This window comes from Girardinichthys multiradiatus, chromosome 18, assembly GCF_021462225.1.
Source record: "Girardinichthys multiradiatus isolate DD_20200921_A chromosome 18, DD_fGirMul_XY1, whole genome shotgun sequence".
Lineage (NCBI taxonomy): Eukaryota > Metazoa > Chordata > Actinopteri > Cyprinodontiformes > Goodeidae > Girardinichthys > Girardinichthys multiradiatus.
Genome location: NC_061810.1, coordinates 38,971,069 through 38,990,212, shown reverse-complemented (window position 1 = coordinate 38,990,212; position 19,144 = coordinate 38,971,069). Strand labels below are relative to the sequence as shown.

At 37.2% G+C, this 19,144-nt stretch overlaps 2 protein-coding genes across 3 annotated transcripts; both read left to right on the top strand.

Moving 5' to 3' along the window:
• The first annotated feature begins 870 nt into the window (after positions 1 to 870).
• Positions 871 to 4,901, top strand: LOC124884316 (extracellular calcium-sensing receptor-like). 2 transcript variants are annotated; one of them, XM_047392179.1, is made up of 6 exons: positions 871 to 1,085; positions 1,239 to 1,524; positions 1,605 to 2,396; positions 2,545 to 2,772; positions 2,919 to 3,042; positions 3,988 to 4,901. In XM_047392179.1, exons 1-6 carry the CDS (start codon positions 910 to 912, stop codon positions 4,899 to 4,901), a joined length of 2,520 nt encoding a protein of 839 aa, XP_047248135.1. In that variant the 5' UTR covers positions 871 to 909. The 2 variants fall into 2 exon arrangements, with proteins under 2 accessions (XP_047248135.1, XP_047248136.1); XM_047392180.1 differs by having other exon boundaries at positions 895 to 1,085; positions 1,227 to 1,524.
• Positions 4,902 to 8,170: 3,269 nt separating this feature from the next.
• LOC124884340 (extracellular calcium-sensing receptor-like) lies at positions 8,171 to 12,188 on the top strand. The gene is made up of 6 exons (XM_047392218.1): positions 8,171 to 8,361; positions 8,503 to 8,800; positions 8,881 to 9,672; positions 9,817 to 10,044; positions 10,192 to 10,315; positions 11,275 to 12,188. The coding sequence occupies exons 1-6, from the start codon at positions 8,186 to 8,188 to the stop codon at positions 12,186 to 12,188; spliced, it is 2,532 nt and encodes an 843-aa protein (XP_047248174.1). The 5' UTR covers positions 8,171 to 8,185.
• The last annotated feature ends 6,956 nt before the right edge of the window (positions 12,189 to 19,144 follow it).

Below are 19,144 nucleotides of genomic sequence, written 5' to 3'. Positions count from 1 at the left end.
ATCAAACAATCCTCATTGGAACATATATTCTAAGTTTTTAAAAATGACTATAGTAAAGAGCCAAGGATTAGAGTATGCCACAGTGCAGCAATTGAAGCTTAACTATGGCATGGCTTGTGGCTAAGAGACAACAAAAGGAATAGGATGCGTAACATACTAACTGGGTGAATGTGACTGGATTGCTAAATGAGTTCCCAATATAGTTAACTTTTTGCAAAATCATTCTGCTGTGCCTGGGCCCTCTGAAGTCTTTGCTTGAAAACAAACCAATTCAGGAGAAGAATCAGCAACAACAGCCTTTTTTGCAAGCTAGAAAAAGGGGCAATTGAGAATATGAAGCAATTATAAACAAAATATGAAAATAATAATTCTTATACTTAAAAGTGAGTAATGAAAAACCAAAACTCAAAGTAAAGCATCAGTGACTAAATCAAAGAAAAGAAAAATATAAAATAAAGCCTAAAACTATGAACTAATGATTTTATGTGATGTACTGACAGCTATGGCCCAACAATTAAATCATTATTCATTTTTTACTATTATTGTTGACTGAATTTGAAAATAATGAACTTTCTAAATATGTTATTGGATAAGTGAATATGTTAAAGAACAAGACATATTTTTTTAAACTTTGATGGATTAAAATTGAATTTAAAATAAATATATTTTCATAAGAAAAACAGTCTTGCCCCATTACATATATTCAGTTTTTTTTATTTAAGAAAACCTAAGCACTTTAACATTCCTCCTCCCCTTTCTCCACCTTGTAGTCCTGATCCATAAATATCTTTTCATGTATTAATCTATGTAAACGTTTATGAAATGCCACCTGGTGATTTGACTTCTGCAGACATGACATTCATGCAGAGGTGGCCTGAGTTGGGGTGTGCACTTTTACAATTGTTGTTAATGGTGTCTTTCTCCCAGACTGAAGAGCCATTATGTAGGCAGCTAGGAGATCCTGAGATCCCTCAGCTATACAAGGATGGTGACATAAAGCTGGGAGGAATCTTCTACTTTCACAGCAGCTGGAAGAATGTAGAGAACACTTACGAACAAAAACCCACGCCACTGCAATGCATCAGGTAAATGATATCTAATACATATTGTTTTTATATTTTACCTTAGTTTTGTTTGATAATGTAAGTGAATGCTTCATGTACAATACTACTGTCTCTATGACAGAGAAAATATTATAGCTATCTATTCATGCTGTTTGAATCAAGTTTCAATTTCAGAGAAATCCAATATGCTCAAACCATGCTTTATGCCATTGAAGAGATAAATAACAGAACAGACCTACTGCCAGGTATTTCTCTTGGATACAGTATATATGACACTTGTGGTTCCATTCCCAGAAGCATAAAAGTTGCTCTTGCCTTAAACAATGGAAATGAAAGCCTGTCTTTAAACTCTGACAAACCATGTACCAAACCTGTACATGTGCAGGCCATAGTGGGAGAAACGTCTTCCTCTCCTAGCACTGCAATTGCCACTCTCATTGGGCCATTTCATATACCACTGGTGGGTACATCTTGTAGAACTAAAATTCAGTTTCAGATGGAAGTAATATTATGACCTTTACTTTGAATATTTTCTTGTAGATCAGTCACTTTGCCACATGTGCTTGTCTCAGTGATAAGACCAAGTATCCATCCTTCCTCAGAACTGTACCCAGTGACTACTATCAGAGCAGAGCTCTGGCTTATTTGGTCAAACATTTTGGTTGGACTTGGGTTGGAGCTGTTAGAACCAATGACGATTATGGAAATAATGGGATAGCTATATTCACGGAAACTGCACAGCAGCTGGGCATTTGTCTGGAATATTCTGTTTCCTTCTTTAGAACAGATTCTACAGAAAAAATGCAAAAAATAATCAATACTATAAAAGCGTCAACATCAAAAGTGATTATTGCCTTTGTCGCTCACTTGGACATGGATGTGCTTATACATGAGTTGTCCAACCACAACTTGACTGGGTACCAGTGGGTGGGAAGTGAAGGGTGGATCTCTGATTCTCAGTTTGCAGCAGCAGATAAGAATCACATCCTGGATGGAGCGATAGGTGTTTCTATTTCTACAGCACATGTGAGTGGTCTCAGAGAGTTCATGTTTGATGTGAGGCCACTCAAATCTTTAAATAATGACTTGTATACAGAATTCTGGGAGACATTATTTAGCTGCAAGTTCAAGCAGGAGAAACCAGCGGAAAATGATAAAGAATGTACTGGATATGAGGATCTGACTGGAATGGAAAACACCTTCACTGACATGTCACTCATGCCCATATTTAACAATGTCTATAAAGGAGTGTATGCCGTGGCTCATGCTCTGCATAATATTCTTGGATGTGATAAAACATGCAACATCAATGTGCAGCTAGATCCATTCACGGTGAGAGTAACATTAATATAAGAGTTTTTCCATTTACAAACATCATCTTAAAAAAAGCAGAGATAAATGATACAGGCAAATATTGTTGAGCCAATAAACATGTAATATGTTAATCCTCTCATATATGCAACAAAAACTCCTTTTCTAGATTTTGCAGCACATTCGAAAGAGTCACTTCAAAACAAAGGAGGGAGAAGAGGTTTACTTTAATGAGAAAGGAGATCCAGCAGCAAAGTATGACGTGATACACTGGCAGCCAAGAGAAAATGGTGTTGTGGACTTTGTCATAGTTGGTGTTTATGATGCATCATTACCATTTGATAAACAGCTAAGTCTTCAAAATAAGTCCCTACTTTGGGCGCAGAGCTCACCAAAGGTATAAACTATCACATTTAAACATTGAATATTTTTTAGTGTTTGAAGTAGATAATATTGTTACAATATATTTTACTGTTATATATGAAAAGTAGTTATAAAGACCTGTGAGAACAATGTATAATACTGTTAAGGCTCCTTTTGCAGGTACCTGTGTCGGTTTGCAGTGAGAAGTGTCCCCCAGGAACACGCAAGGTTCTTCAGAAAGGAAAGCCTGTTTGCTGCCATGACTGTATAAGATGTGCCGATGGAGAAATTAGCAACATCACAGGTATAAGACAACGATTTGCAAAAATTAAAAACATTAATATTGATTAAAGACTGGATTTGGGCCTAAGTGTAACAAACAGAAAACCCATTTAGCAAAGGCAAATGTATTAAATTTACTCAAATACATTGACTTCAGTACTCAAAAATTTTAATTTGCACATCTTAAACTTTGAAAAGTGTAACTAAACCCTCTCAGGGAGTGCTAAAACTCTTCCTGAGAGAGTTTAATTATGATGTGTGTTGTATTGTTGTAATTTACTATACATGTTAGAATCACCATACTGATATAACACATAACAAATATTTATGTTATATGGTATGTTGTCAATTATCAGAATAATCCAATAAACGTGTTGTTGAGTCACACAGTGACTTTTGAAAATGTTAAATGGACTTAATTTATTCAGTGCTTTTCTAGTCATATCACGCAGTCAACACCCTTTACACCAGAACTCCATTTATCCAATCACAGTCACAAATGTGCACACATTCATATACCCAACGCAGATCAGTAGGCAACTTGGGGTAAAGTGCCTTGCCAAGGGTCACATCAACATGTGGCAGGAGGAAGCTGGAAACAAACCCACAATTGTCAGGTTGCAAGACTACTGCTCTTCCAATTAAGTCAGTCGCCCGGTATTAAACATAAGAAAATTCCAATGTTTTCTGTAAAAATAAATTGTTTTAAAACTCTCAATTCCAACATCGAAAGTAAGTTATGTTGTATAATATAATTTTCTTACAAAGTGAAAAGGGAAAAGATGTTTGATGAAATTTTAAGTTTATTCAGAACCCAAGTCACCATGGCTGAAAAACTGTTACAGTTTTGAAGATGTCGCATTTCTTTATTCTTTTCCTAGTTTGTTAAACTTGTATTTTCTTTTAAATCAAAATAAATGAATGAACTACAACATTAATGCCATATTTAACTTCATAAAATTTGCAGATGCTGTCACATGTGTGAGATGCCCCCCTGAACTGTGGCCAAACAAGAGACAAGATGCCTGTGTAATGAAGGAAGCTGTTTTTCTATCATATGAAGAAATTATGGGGATACTCCTCACTACGGCAGCTTTATTTGGAACATGCATAACAGCTATTGTGATAATAATTTTTTTCAGATACAGAAAAACTCCACTTGTCAGGGCAAACAACTCTGAGCTGAGCTTCCTGCTTCTTTTCTCTCTGGCTTTGTGTTTTCTCTGCTCTCTGACGTTCATCGGCCAGCCTTCAAACTGGTCCTGCATGCTCCGTCACACAGCTTTTGGCATCACCTTTGTGCTCTGTCTCTCTTGTGTTCTTGGGAAAACAATGGTAGTTTTAATGGCGTTTAAAGCTACACTTCCTGGGAGAAATATGATGAAATGGTTTGGAGCTACACAGCAGAGACTCAGCGTTCTGGGTTTCACTCTTGTTCAAGTAATCATTTGTATTCTCTGGTTAACGATCTCTCCTCCTTTTCCCGACAAAAACTTTAAGGAATTCAAAGAAAAAATTATCCTAGAGTGTGCTCTGGGCTCAGCTGTGGGTTTCTGGTCTGTGCTTGGTTATATAGGATTACTTGCAATGTTGTGTTTTATTTTTGCTTTTTTAGCTCGGAAGCTGCCTGATAATTTTAATGAAGCCAAATTCATCACCTTCAGCATGCTGATATTCTGTGCTGTATGGATCACTTTTATTCCAGCGTATGTCAGCTCTCCTGGAAATTTCAGTGTTGCTGTAGAAATCTTTGCTATTCTGGCCTCTAGTTTCGGATTGTTGATTTGTATCTTTATTCCAAAATGTTATATCATGTTACTCAAACCGGAGAAAAATACAAAAAAGAATATGATGGGGAAAGGGCCACCAAAGGCATTCTGAAGAGTAACCTTTCTTGTGGCAAAGGCATTTTAAACAGCTGGATAAAAATGTAAATGTGTTAATTATTCTTTATATGCAGTTATTTTTGCATCACTCTGAATGTCTCATCATGAATAAATTGTTTGAATTAATATGCTACATTTTGTAAAGAAAATTTGGAAAGTATAAAAAAGTTCATAGACATAGGCAATACTTTATTTTTCATGAAAAGTGATTCAGTTAAAAGCAGCGGTCTGTAAGTGATAAACACATGATACCTTAAGAAGAAACGATTTGAAGATTATTTTTATAATGATATACTAAAATTGCAAGGTCAGATTTGTTTGCACCACTATAGAGACTGCTAGTTTTTGTATTATAGTCATGTTTCAAATTAAGTGTTGCACATAATTAGCATCACAGGTGCCTTCAAGATTTCCATCAGCTTTTTAGCCTATTTAAAGGAAAGAAATGCAAATGGGTAATGTTGTATTTTTGTCCGCACAACACTGGACATGAACCAAATAACACAAAGGCAACAGCTGTTTGTGAAGGTTTGAATGAAGATTATAGATATGTTCAAGTTAAAGACTATGAGTCCATCGTCAACCCAGATAGCAGTGAACATGTAGCCTAAATGTGGCACCTACATTCAGCCCAACATACCACGTGGAAAAACATTTAGTCTAGTTGGAGGTTATGTACAGCTTCCACATTTAGATTGAGTCAGGACCATTATTTCACATGATATATAGACTGTTTATGGTTGCTGCATTTTAGAAAAAAGTAGGCCATAAACTCTCTGTTCTCTGTATTGACAGGCAGTCAATGCTTTATTTCATTTGAAAGAGGGAGACAGTATGCACTCAAATGTGTTATTGTACCAAAGGAAAATAAAAACACTTAAACAGTGCCCAAATATTTCATAGGGATGTGTTCTTTTCCACACATATTTTGCCATAACACAAACTGAATGCTGGTTTGGGACAGTTCTGCTCCAACCGTAATTAAGTATAACCCATGCTATAACCCACATTTTGTGTGTAGGCCACTTTTTGCCCATATTAATTTAACTGTGTCAAGAACTAGCCAGATGTGCCCTAGGTATCTGAAAAATGCCTTAATGCCTTTGTTATGTCTGAAGTAGCTTCATTCCCCAATGAGGACATTGTCAATTTTAGTAAAAAAAAGTTTGAAGTTCGTTGGACTGTTGCCAACTTCCCAGCATTTGTTGTAGGAAGAAATAAATCCCCCGGATTATCAGACAGAATGGGCAGGGAAAATGAGTTAATCAAACCATCAAAAACCTCTCGAAAAGATGTTGAAGGCAAGGTACACCCCAAAATTACAGATTGGAACTTACCAAAACCATGTTAACAAATCCTACAGTTTTAGAATTTAGCCTGTTTAGCCTGTCTGAAGAAGGGGCAGGTTTTGTTGTTCCTAATAGAGAATCGTCAGAGATAAAGACTGCCTATTTATATTGGCAATCATTTCCATACCATATTTGTGGATAGAAACACATTTACAAATTTATATTTAATTTGTTTGTTTCAATACCTAGTCATAATGTAAAATTGTGCCAAAATCGGAATGATGAACAGCGAGAGATGTAAATGATCTCTGCATTTGAAAATATATTTTGTTATGTTTTTAATGGAAGCTGTGCACTAAGTGAAAATAAAAAAGAAAAGTCTGTTTTTACCATTTGCTATTTTTAAGTAACACATTATAATGGGCTGATGAGTAGAAACCTGCCGCAGATTAATAGCTGTCTAGCAATTGAAAAAATAAATAAAATTAATGAAACGTAAGCTAACTGTTCAAAATCCAGGCATCTTGTCTGTAGCCTAATTTCTCAGCATTGGTAAATATGTTTTATGTTTATATTTTTTATTTTTTATGCAGTTGTCATGGCACAAAAAGTGATGACATCTGCATAGTTAGTTTACTTTCAACTAGAAAGGTTTTGGTTTGACTTCAGCTTCCTCCTGCCACATGTTGCTGTGCATATGGGCAAATTGAGTACTGATCTATATATTGGTGCATGAATGTGTGTGCATTTGTGAGTGCAATTGGGTGAATGTGGCAGTGGTGTAAAGTGCTTTGAGTGGTCAGTGTAACTAGAAAAACCCTTTAAAAATTAAGTCCATTTATCATTTACATGGCGAAGTGCTTGGATTAAGCAGACATGGCCTGGTGTTCAGGAGTGTGCAATGATATAATTAAGAGCCAAGGATTAGAGTATGCCACAGTGCAGCAATTGAAGCTTAGCTGTGGCATGGCTCGTGGCTAAGAGACAACAAAAGGAACAGGATGCGTAACATACTAACTGGGTGAATGTGACTGGATTGCTAAATGAGTTCCCAATATAGTTAACTTTTTGCAAAATCATTCTGCTGTGCCTCCTCTGAAGTCTTTGCTTGAAAACAAACCAATTCAGGAGAAGAATCAGCAACAATAGGATATTATTCTGACAGCCTTTTTTGCAAGCTAGAAAAAGGGGCAATTGAGAATATGAAGCAATTATAAACAAAATATGAAAATAATAATTCTTATACTTAAAAGTGAGTAATGAAAAATCAAACCTCAAAGTAAAGCATCAGTGAGTAAATCAAGAGAAAAGAAAAATATAAAATAAAGCCTAAAACTATGTACAGATAATCTTATGTGATGTACTGACAGCTATGGCTCTGCAATTAAAGTAGCTTTATTTTTTACTATGACCGTTGATTGAATTTGAAAATAATGAACTTTGTTAATATGTTATTGGATAAGTAAATATGTTAATGAACAAGACACATTTTTTTTAAACTTTGATGGATTAAGGGTGGCGCTGGTGGTGTAAGGGTGAAAGCACACGACCATATACAGAGGCTACAGTCCTCAAATGGCAGCTGTCCCGGGTTCGAGTCCTGGACCCAGCGTCATTTACCGAATGTCTCCCCCTCTTTCCTGTCTACCTACTGTCAAAAATTTGAAAATAAAGGCCACTAGTGCCAAAAATTTATTTAAAAAAAAACTTTGATGGATTAAAATTGAATTTAAAATAAATATATTTTCATAAGAAAAACAGTCTTGCCCCATTACACATATTCAGTTTTTTTTTTTTTTTAAGAGAACCTAAGCACTTTAACATTCCTCCTCCCCTTTCTCCACCTTGTAGTCCTGATCCATAAATATCTTTTCATGTATTAATCTATGTAAACGTTTATGAAATGCCACCTGGTGATTTGACTTCTGCAGACATGACATTCATGCAGAGGTGGCCTGAGTTGGGGTGTGCACTTTTACAATTGTTGTTAATGGTGTCTTTCTCCCAGACTGAGGAGCTGTTATGTAGGCAGCTAGGAGATCCTGAGATCCCTCAGCTATACAAGGATGGTGACATAAAGCTGGGAGGAATCTTCTATTTTCACAGCAGCTGGAAGAATGTAGAGAACACTTACGAACAAAAACCCACGCCACTGCAATGCATCAGGTAAATTATATCTAATACAAATTGTTTTTATATTTTACCTTTGTTTTGTTTGATAATATAAGTGAATGCTTCATGTACAATACTACTGTCTCTATGACAGAGAAAATATTATAACTATCTATTCATGCTGTTTGAATCAAGTTTGAATTTCAGAGAAATCCAATTTGCACAAACCATGCTTTATGCCATTGAAGAGATAAATAACAGAACAGACCTACTGCCAGGTATTTCTCTTGGATACAGTATATATGACACTTGTGGTTCCATTCCCAGAAGCATAAAAGTTGCTCTTGCCTTAAACAATGGAAATGAAAGCCTGTCTTTAAACTCTGACAAACCATGTACCAAACCTGTACATGTGCAGGCCATAGTGGGAGAAACTTCTTCCTCTCCTAGCACTGCAATTGCCACTCTCATTGGGCCATTTCATATACCACTGGTGGGTACATCTTGTAGAACTAAAATTCAGTTTCAGATGGAAGTAATATTATGACCTTTACTTTGAATCTTTTCTTGTAGATCAGCCACTTTGCCACATGTGCTTGTCTCAGTGATAAGACCAAGTATCCATCCTTCCTCAGAACTGTACCCAGTGATTTTTATCAGAGCAGAGCTCTGGCTCATTTGGTCAAACATTTTGGTTGGACTTGGGTTGGAGCTGTTAGAAGCAATGATGATTATGGAAATAATGGGATAGCTATATTCACGGAAACTGCACAGCAGCTGGGCATTTGTCTGGAATATTCTGTTTCCTTCTTTAGAACAGATTCAACAGAAAAAATGCAAAAAATAATCAATACTATAAAAGCTTCAACATCAAAAGTGATTATTGCCTTTGTCGCTCACTTGGACATGGATGTGCTTATACATGAGTTGTCCAACCACAACTTGACTGGGTACCAGTGGGTGGGAAGTGAAGGGTGGATCTCTGATTCTCAGTTTGCAGCAGCAGATAAGAATCACATCCTGGATGGAGCGATAGGTGTTTCCATCCCTAAAGCACATGTGAGTGGTCTCAGAGAGTTCATGTTTGATGTGAGGCCACTCAAATCTTTAAATAATGACTTGTATACAGAATTCTGGGAGACATTATTTAGCTGCAAGTTCAAGCAGGAGAAACCAGCTGAAAATGATAAAGAATGTACTGGATATGAGGATCTGACTGGAATGGAAAACACCTTCACTGACATGTCACTCATGCCCATATTTAACAATGTCTATAAAGGAGTGTATGCCGTGGCTCATGCTCTGCATAATATTCTTGGATGTGATAAAACATGCAACATCAATGTGCAGCTAGATCCATTCACGGTGAGAGTAACATTAATATAATAGTTTTTCCATTTACATACATCATCCTACAAAAAGCTGAGATAAATGATACAAATATTGTTGAGCCAATAAACATGTAATATGTTAATCCTCTCATATATTCAACAAAAACTGTTTTTCTAGATTTTGCAGCACATTCGAAAGATTCACTTCAAAACAAAAGAGGAAAAAGAGGTTTACTTTAATGTGAAAGGAGATCCAGCAGCAAAGTACGAAGTAATGCACTGGCAGCCAAGAGAAAATGGCACTTTGGACTTTGTCATAGTTGGGGTTTATGATGCATCATTACCATTTGATGAACAGCTAAGTTTTCAAAATAAGTCCTTACTTTGGGCGCAGAGCTCACCAAAGGTATAAACTATCACAATTGATCATTGAATATTTTTTTGGTGTTTGAAGTCAATAATATTGTTACATGATATTTCATTGGTATATATTAAAAGTAGTCATAAAGACCTGTGAGAACAATGTATAATATTGTTAAGGGTGCTTTTGCAGGTACCTGTGTCGGTCTGCAGTGAGAAGTGTTGCCCAGGAACACGCAAGGTTCTTCAGAAAGGAAAGCCTGTTTGCTGCCATGACTGTATAAGATGTGCTGATGGAGAAATTAGCAACATTACAGGTATAGAACAACGTTTTGCAAAATTTTAAAACATTAATATTGAACAAATGGTATCAAATTTGCTTACATGCATTGACTTTAATGCTGAAAGATTCCACTTTGCACATCTTACACATGAACAAGACTGTAACTGAGCCTGTTTTTGTTTAAATAAACATACCATCATCTCAGTAAGAGCTAAAGCTAAGCACATTGTAAATAATAATATTAACAATACAGTGAAAAAGTTTGGTCTACATTACTAACTGTTTTTAAAAATAGTTTAAGTAAGGGTTTAAATTAGGTAAGAAAAGCATACCAATTATGTTGTGTGTTATATTGTTATAATTTACCACACATTATAATCAACATACTGATATACCACATAGCAAATATTTATGCTACACAGTATGTTGTCCATTTTCAGAATAATCCAATGAAAGTGTTACTAAGTCACTTAAAATTCCCGTACAAATTCAAAGTACCTCTATAGAAGAGGTATACAGTCATATTCAATAACTTAAAATAGCATTCCAATGAGGCTTGTTTGTCAGAATAAAAGTGCCTTTTGAAAATGGACTGAACTTATGTAGTGCCTTTCTAGTCACATTACCCAGTCAATGTCCTTTACACCAGAGCCCCATTTACCGACTCATACTCACAAATGTGCACACATCCATAGGAAGGCAGGAGGAAGATGGAGTCAAAAGAAATTGCTTTAAAAGTCTCAGTTTCAACATTGAAAGTAAGTTATGTTGTATAATATCATATTCTCACAAAGTAAAAAGGGAAAAGATGTTTGATGAAATTTTAAGTTTATTCGGAACCCAAGTCACCATGGCTGAAAAACTGTTACAGTTTTGAAGATGTCGCATTTCTTTATTCTTTTCCTAGTTTGTTAAACTTGCATTTTCTTTTAAATCAAAATAAATGAATGAACTACAACATTAATGCCATATTTAACTTCATAAAATTTGCAGATGCTGTCACATGTGTGAGATGCCCCCCTGAACTGTGGCCAAACAAGAGACAAGATGCCTGTGTAATGAAGGAAGCTGTTTTTCTATCATATGAAGAAATTATGGGGATACTCCTCACTATGGCAGCTTTATTTGGAACATGCATAACAGCTATTGTGATAATAATTTTTTTCAGATACAGAAAAACTCCACTTGTCAGGGCAAACAACTCTGAGCTGAGCTTCCTGCTTCTTTTCTCTCTGGCTTTGTGTTTTCTCTGCTCTCTGACGTTCATCGGCCAGCCTTCAAACTGGTCCTGCATGCTCCGTCACACAGCTTTTGGCATCACCTTTGTGCTCTGTCTCTCTTGTGTTCTTGGGAAAACAATGGTAGTTTTAATGGCGTTTAAAGCTACACTTCCTGGGAGAAATATGATGAAATGGTTTGGAGCTACACAGCAGAGACTCAGCGTTCTGGGTTTCACTCTTGTTCAAGTAATCATTTGTATTCTCTGGTTAACGACCTCTCCTCCTTTTCCTGACAAAAACTTTAAGGAATTCAAAGAAAAAATTATCCTAGAGTGTGCTCTGGGCTCAGCTGTGGGTTTCTGGTCTGTGCTTGGTTATATAGGATTACTTGCAATGTTGTGTTTTATTTTTGCTTTTTTAGCTCGGAAGCTGCCTGATAATTTTAATGAAGCCAAATTCATCACCTTCAGCATGCTGATATTCTGCGCTGTATGGGTCACTTTTATTCCAGCGTATGTCAGCTCTCCTGGAAATTTCAGTGTTGCTGTAGAAATCTTTGCTATTCTGGCCTCTAGTTTCGGATTATTGATTTGTATCTTTATTCCAAAATGTTATATCATGTTACTCAAACCAGAGAAAAATACAAAAAAGAATATGATGGGGAAAGGGCCACCAAAGGCATTCTGAAGAGTAACCTTTCTTGTGGCAAAGGCATTTTAAACAGCTGGATAAAAATGTAAATGTGTTAATTATTCTTTATATGCAGTTATTTTTGCATCACTCTGAATGTCTCATCATGAATAAATTGTTTAATTTCACATGTATGATACATTTTGTTAAGAAAAAAGTGAAAAGTCTTAAAGAGTTTATAGACATAGGCAATACATTATTTCTCAATTAAAAGCACAAGTCTGATTTGTTGTTAATTTTTAAGAGCATATACTGAAATTGTAAGCTCAGATTTGCTGGCACCACTATAGAGACTGTTGTTTTTTTGTATTATATTAATGTTTCAAAGAATGTGTTGCACCTAATTAGCATCGCATGTGCCTTCATGTTTTTTGTCAGTTATTTAGCCTATTTAACGGAAAGAAATGCAAATGGATAGCTTGTATTTTTGTCTGCACAACATTAGACATGAACAAAATAACACAAAGGCAACAGCTGTTTGGAGAGGTTTGAATGAAGATTATAGATATGTTCAAGTTAAAGGCTACAAGTCCATCGTCAACCCAAATAGCAGCGAACATGTGGCCCAAATGTGGCACCCACATCCAGCCCAACATACCACAGGGAACAGCTGTGGTGTAGTTGGAGGTTAGGTGCAGCTTCAACATTTAAAGGGCCATTATTTCACATGGTACCCTATATAAACTGTTTAATGGGTGCTGTTAAAATGTATTCTATGCTACCTGATAATTGTACCTATTGCAAGCATATACAGTACAGACCACACTTTTGGACACACCTTCTCATTCAAAGAGGTTTCTTGTATGAATGTATGAATTTTGTAGCTTCACAATGAAGGCATCAACACTATGAATTAACACATGTGGAATTATATAATGAACAAAAAAGTGTGAAACAACTGAAAATATGTCTTATATTCTAGGTTCTTCAAAGTAGCCACCTTTTGCTTTGATTACTGCTACGCACACTCTTGGCATTCTGTTGATAAGCTTCAAGAGGTAGTCACCTGTAAAGGACCTGTAAAGTCACCAATAAAGAAAACTCTTTGAATGAGAAGGTGTGTCCAAATGTTTGGTCTGTACTGTATATATCTATATATATCTATCTATATATATATATATATATATATATATATATATATATATATATATACTACTTTAGGTACACCTTGCTAGTACCGGGTCAGACCACCTTTTGCCTTCAGAACTGCCTTAATCCTTCGTGGCATAGATTCAACAAAGTACTAGAAATATTCCTCAGAGAGTTTGGTCCATATTGACATGAAAGCATCACACAGATGCTGCATATTTGTCGGCTGCACATCCATGATGCGAATCTCCTGTTCCACCACATCCCAAAGGTGCTCTATTAGATTGAGATCTGGTGACCGTGGAGGCCATTTGAGTACAGTGAACTCATCATCATGTTCAAGAAACCAGTCTGAGATGATTCGTGCTTTATGACATGGCGCATTTGATTCGTGCTTTATGACATGGCGCTTTATCCTGCTGGAAGTAACCATCAAAAGATGGGTACACTGTGGTCATAAAGGGATGGACATGGTCAGCAACAATACTCAGATAGGCTGTGGTGTTGACACAATGCTCAATTGGTACTAAGTGGCCCAAAGTGTGCCGAGAAAATATCCGACACACCATTAAACCACCACCACCAGCATTAACTGTTGATACAAGGCAGGATGGATCCATGCTTTCATCTTGTTGACGCAAAATTCTGACCCTACCATCTGAATGTCGCAGCAGAAATCGAGACTCATCAGACCAGGCAACGTTTTTCCAATCTTCTATTGTCCAATTTTGGTGAGCCTGTGTGAAATGTAGCATCAGTTTCCCTAGCTGACAGGAGTGGCACCCGCTGTAGTCTTCTGCTGCTGTAGCCCATCTGCCTCAAGGTTCGACGTGTTGTGCATTCAGAGTTGCCCTTCTGCATGTCTTGATTGTATTGAGTGGTTATTTGAGTTACTGTTGCCTTTCTATCAGCTCGAACTAGTCTGGCCATTCACCTCTGACCTCTGGCATCAACAAGGCATTTGCGCCCACAGAACTGCCGCTCACTGGATATCAGCAGTTTCTGAAATACTCAGACCAGCCCGTCTGGTACCAACAACCATGCCACGTTCGAAATCACATAAATAACCTTTCTTCCCCATTGTAATGCTCGGTTTGAACAGCAGCAGATTGTCTTGACTATGTCTACATGCCTAAATCCATTGTTTGTATATATATATACAAACAATGGATTTAGGCATGTAGACATAGTCAAGACAATCTGCTGCTGTTCAAACCGAGCATTACAATGCTGCCATGACTGTATAAGATGTGCCGATGGAGAAATTAGCAACATTACGGCATACCATCATCTCAGTAAGAGCTAAAGCTAAGCACATTGTAAATAATAATATTAACAATACAGTGAAAAAGTTTGGTCTACATTACTAACTGTTTTTAAAAATAGTTTAAGTAAGGGTTTAAATTAGGTAAGAAAAGCATACCAATTATGTTGTGTGTTATATTGTTATAATTTACCACACATTATAATCAACATACTGATATACCACATAGCAAATATTTATGCTGCACAGTATGTTGTCCATTTTCAGAATAATCCAATGAAAGTGTTACTAAGTCACTTGAAATTCCCGTACAAATTCAAAGTACCTCTATAGAAGAGGTATACAGTCATATTCAATAACTTAAAATAGCATTCCAATGAGGCTTGTTTGTCAGAATAAAAGTGCCTTTTGAAAATGGACTGAACTTATGTAGTGCCTTTCTAGTCACATTACCCAGTCAACGTCCTTTACACCAGAGCCCCATTTACCGACTCATACTCACAAATGTGCACACATCCATAGGAAGGCAGGAGGAAGATGGAGTCAAAAGAAATTGCTTTAAAAGTCTCAGTTTCAACATTGAAAGTAAGTTATGTTGTATAATATCATATTCTCACAAAGTATATACAGGGGTTGGACAATGAAACTGAAACAACTGTCATTTTAGTGTGGGAGGTTTCATGGCTAAATTGGACCAGCCTGATAGCCAGTCTTCATTGATTGCACATTGCACCAGTAAGAGCCAGTAAGAGCAGAGACGAAATAGAAAGGTGTGAGACGAGCTCTGACATTATTGAACAGCATAAACTCTGCACACATGGAATGAATTCACACAATTTCTTAAAATACAAGAATGTATTAACAAAAATAAGTCAACTCAAAGTCAAACATATTTCAATCAACAAACTCTTTACTATGCTAAAACAATTCAACTAACTACCAAGCAGAATTAAAGAATAGGGAAGACTAATAGGCTATGAACAATATAAACAAGTTGATTAAAGATGATTGGAAATTATGACCAAAAGAGTGATGCAACATTACCATGCGATGTCTATGTTTGAGAACCAAGGATTATCTTGAAGAATCTCAAAGTGAAATTAAGTTAGTCTTGGAAACAATTTAGGGAATAATCAGCAACATTTAGACAACCCTTCAGAATGCAAGATCAAATAAAATATTATTTTAATGAAATAATATTTTAAAGAATGATCTGCTGAATAAAACCAACCTTCAGCTTGACTAATTCTCAATGGTGTCTAATTAGCTGCCTTCATTTATTCAAATAATATTTGAAGAAATATTATTAAGGGAATATTTTGGAAATGAGCCAAGTCTTTCTGGAGAAATGGGGCTTAATGGTGCTTACTTAGTTATCAAATCTAGTAAATGATGTTCAGGGACTATTATTCACTAGCTTGAAAACTAACAACCTTCCTGTTAAATACTCTTTAGTAGCAAGCACGTGTTTGTTTCTGGTGCTAAGCTATCCGCTTCTTTGTTAGCTCTACTGCTAACATGTTAATATAAGGGTTAAAATGCATAAGCGCGGACGGCGCGTTATGATCAATGTTCTGTTTAAAAATAAACCTTTAAATAAGATTTGTCTTAACTTTAAAAACATACAAAGATCACAAACCGGCACGTGTGCTGCAGATAGCCTGCTAGCACTAAGATAGCCGAGTTTCACAAAAACAAAACAAAGTTTCATAAATGAAAACGTTCAGATCATTTCAATCTAAACCACTTCTATATTATTCTGCCCAAACACTTAACCTCATGAATTGTGGTGAGGAATGTTGTCCAAGCGACGAAGATGTTTGAAGAAAGTATCCACAGTGAACAAAGGGTTAGCTTCCCGCTAACCACCTCAGCTTCTCACGATCAGAAGGTGCATTCGTTCTGTGAACAAAAGGGTCAGCTTCCCGCTAACCTCCAGCTGTGGATGTAGAACGGCTCGTTGCCTGCCAACCACACTGCACGTTACCGTGACCACGGTGATGGGGTCTCTGTTGTCTTCCTTCCAGACTGGGAGATTGCTCCGATCGGCTTCATAGAGACCGCGCGTCTCTGTAGGGAACTTCTCTGGGACAATTTGCTACACAGGCCTCAGAGGAAAAAAGTAAGCAACTCTTAGACCTTAATTTCCCCGTTCATGAATGAAAATACTGGACACACAGACAGTATTTCATTCGTACTTATCTTTGCATATGATCGATGATCGTATGACATCCTTGGATCCAGTTGAAGAGTTTATGTCTGTTTGCCAGCAAAGAGACATCAGCGCGCTTTGTCCCTCCTATCCGGTCCCTCTGGAAGGCCGTGTGGAAGAGGGCGGATGTCCGCAGTTATCCCGTTTCCTGGCTGTGCCGGAAGAAGGTTAATGCACTTAATTTTGAAAGTTCCAGAAAAGTCCGTACCGGAGTTTAATGTTGAAATCCATGGCTGTGGGTCCCAACACACACAACATTATGGGTGACATACCAGAGTTCAAAAGAGGACAAATTGTTGGTGCACGTCTTGCGGGCACATCTGTGACCAAGACAGCAAGTCTTTGTGATGTATCAAGAGCCACGGTATCCAGGGTAATGTCAGCATACCACCAAGAAGGACCAACCACATCCAACAGGATTAACTGTGGACGCAAGAGGAAGCTGTCTGAAAGGGATGTTCGGGTGCTAACCTGGATTGTATCCAAAAAACATAAAACCACGGCTGCCCAAATCACGGCAGGATTAAATGTGCACCTCAACTCTCCTGTTTCCACCAGAACTGTCCGTCGGGAACTCCACAGGGTCAATATACACGGCCGGGCTGCTATAGCCAAACCTTTGATCAGTCATGCAAATGCCAAACGTCGGTTTCAATGGTGTGAAACATGTATTGTTCTCTGATGAGTCCACCTTTATTGTTTTCCCCACATCCGGGAGAGTTACAGTGTGGAGAAGCCCCAAAGAAGCGTACCACCCAGACTGTTGCATGCCCAGAGTGAAGCATGGGGGTGGATCAGTGATGGTTTGGGCTACCATATCATGGCATTCCCTTGGCCCAATACTTGTGCTAGATGGGCGCGTCACTGCCAAGGACTACCGAACCATTCTTGAGGACCATGTGCATCCAATGGTTCAAACATTGTATCCTGAAGGTGGTGCCTTGTATCAGGGTGACAATGCACCAATACACACAGGAAGACTGGTGAAAGAATGGTTTGATGAACATGAAAGTGAAGTTGAACATCGCCCATGGCCTGCACAGTCACCAGATCTAAATATTATTGAGCCACTTTGGGGTGTTTTGGAGGAGAGAGTCAGGAAACGTTTTCCTCCACCAGTATCACGTAGTGACCTGGCCACTATCCTGCAAGAGGAATGGCTTAAAATCCCTCTCACCACTGTGCAGGACTTGTATATGTCATTCCCAAGACGAATTGACGCTGTATTGGCCGCAAAAGGAGGCCCTACACCATACTAATAAGTTACTGTTGGAAAAATTGTATATAGTATTTTTATTATCTTATATTTTGTTCCCTTTGTGTTATTTTAACCATTTTATCTTATAATCATTCAAGATGTGTGTGAGTAATTTTGTCTGCAGGTTAAGGTCACAAAGTGGAGCTGAGCTTGCGAGAGAAGAAGCAGTCCAGTTGAGGAGGTCATAAAGAGGGGCTGATTGCACTGAACAAGAGGCCAGAGTTGACCCTGCAAAGTTGGAGGAGACTGTGGGAAAGATGTTGTTTAAAGATAAAGGAGTTTATGACCTGTCTAAGATGCAGCTGTTGTTTTCCCATCCTTTAGAGATTAATGTTCATTGTAACTAGGGACAATCCTAAATAAAAAGGGGGGTTCGGAGAGATGTTGTTCAGAATGGTTGGGGACTTGTAACTGAACATATCTCTGATCGTTCTCCTCATACGAGTAAATAACTAATACTTTGTCTCTCTCTCTTCTTTTTGTGTTGTTATAAGTATTGTTAGGTTGGTTAAACCTGACAGTTACTGTGGTGTAAAACCAGGTGTTTCAATTTCATTGTCCAACACAGTACTGTGCGAAAGTTTTAGGCAGGTGTGAAGAAATGCTGTAAACAAATAATGCTTTCAAAAATTGAAGTGTTAATCAGTTATTTGCATCAACCAACAAATTGCTGTGAACAAAAGAGAAATCTAAATCAAATCAATATTTGGTGCGACCACCCTTTGCCTTCAAAACAGCATCAATTCTTCTATGAACACTTGCACACAGTTTTTCAAGGAACTCGGCTGGTACGTTGTTTCAAAGATGTTGGAGAACTAATCACAGATTGTCTGTGGATGTAGGCTTTCTCACATCCTTCTTTCTCTTCATGTAATCTTTATTATTAATATGAAAAATATTAAGAGATGAATCCTTACATATATAAATCATACTTAAAGCAAGATATTAGTTGGTCATCATGTCCCTCCCTTTTTTGGTTTTGGTACTCCCACAGAGATGCAGTGTCATTGTATATCATTTATAAGCTGATCCATTTCTGAGCAGCTGTCATAGTATTAGTGTATATCATGGTTTATAAAACACCACTCTGTGATTTGGTCATTTCAGAAAACATGACATTTATGCAGAGA

Coding starts and splice junctions, on each gene's coding strand:
- LOC124884316 (XM_047392180.1), top strand. CDS start 910: ATGGTGTCTTTCTCCCAGACTGAAGAGCCATTATGTAGGCAGCTAGGA. Junction 1,525..1,604: donor GGCCATTTCATATACCACTG/GTGGGTACATCT, acceptor ATTTTCTTGTAG/ATCAGTCACTTTGCCACATG. Junction 2,397..2,544: donor TGCAGCTAGATCCATTCACG/GTGAGAGTAACA, acceptor CTCCTTTTCTAG/ATTTTGCAGCACATTCGAAA.
- LOC124884340 (XM_047392218.1), top strand. CDS start 8,186: ATGGTGTCTTTCTCCCAGACTGAGGAGCTGTTATGTAGGCAGCTAGGA. Junction 9,673..9,816: donor TGCAGCTAGATCCATTCACG/GTGAGAGTAACA, acceptor CTGTTTTTCTAG/ATTTTGCAGCACATTCGAAA. Junction 10,045..10,191: donor GGGCGCAGAGCTCACCAAAG/GTATAAACTATC, acceptor GTGCTTTTGCAG/GTACCTGTGTCGGTCTGCAG.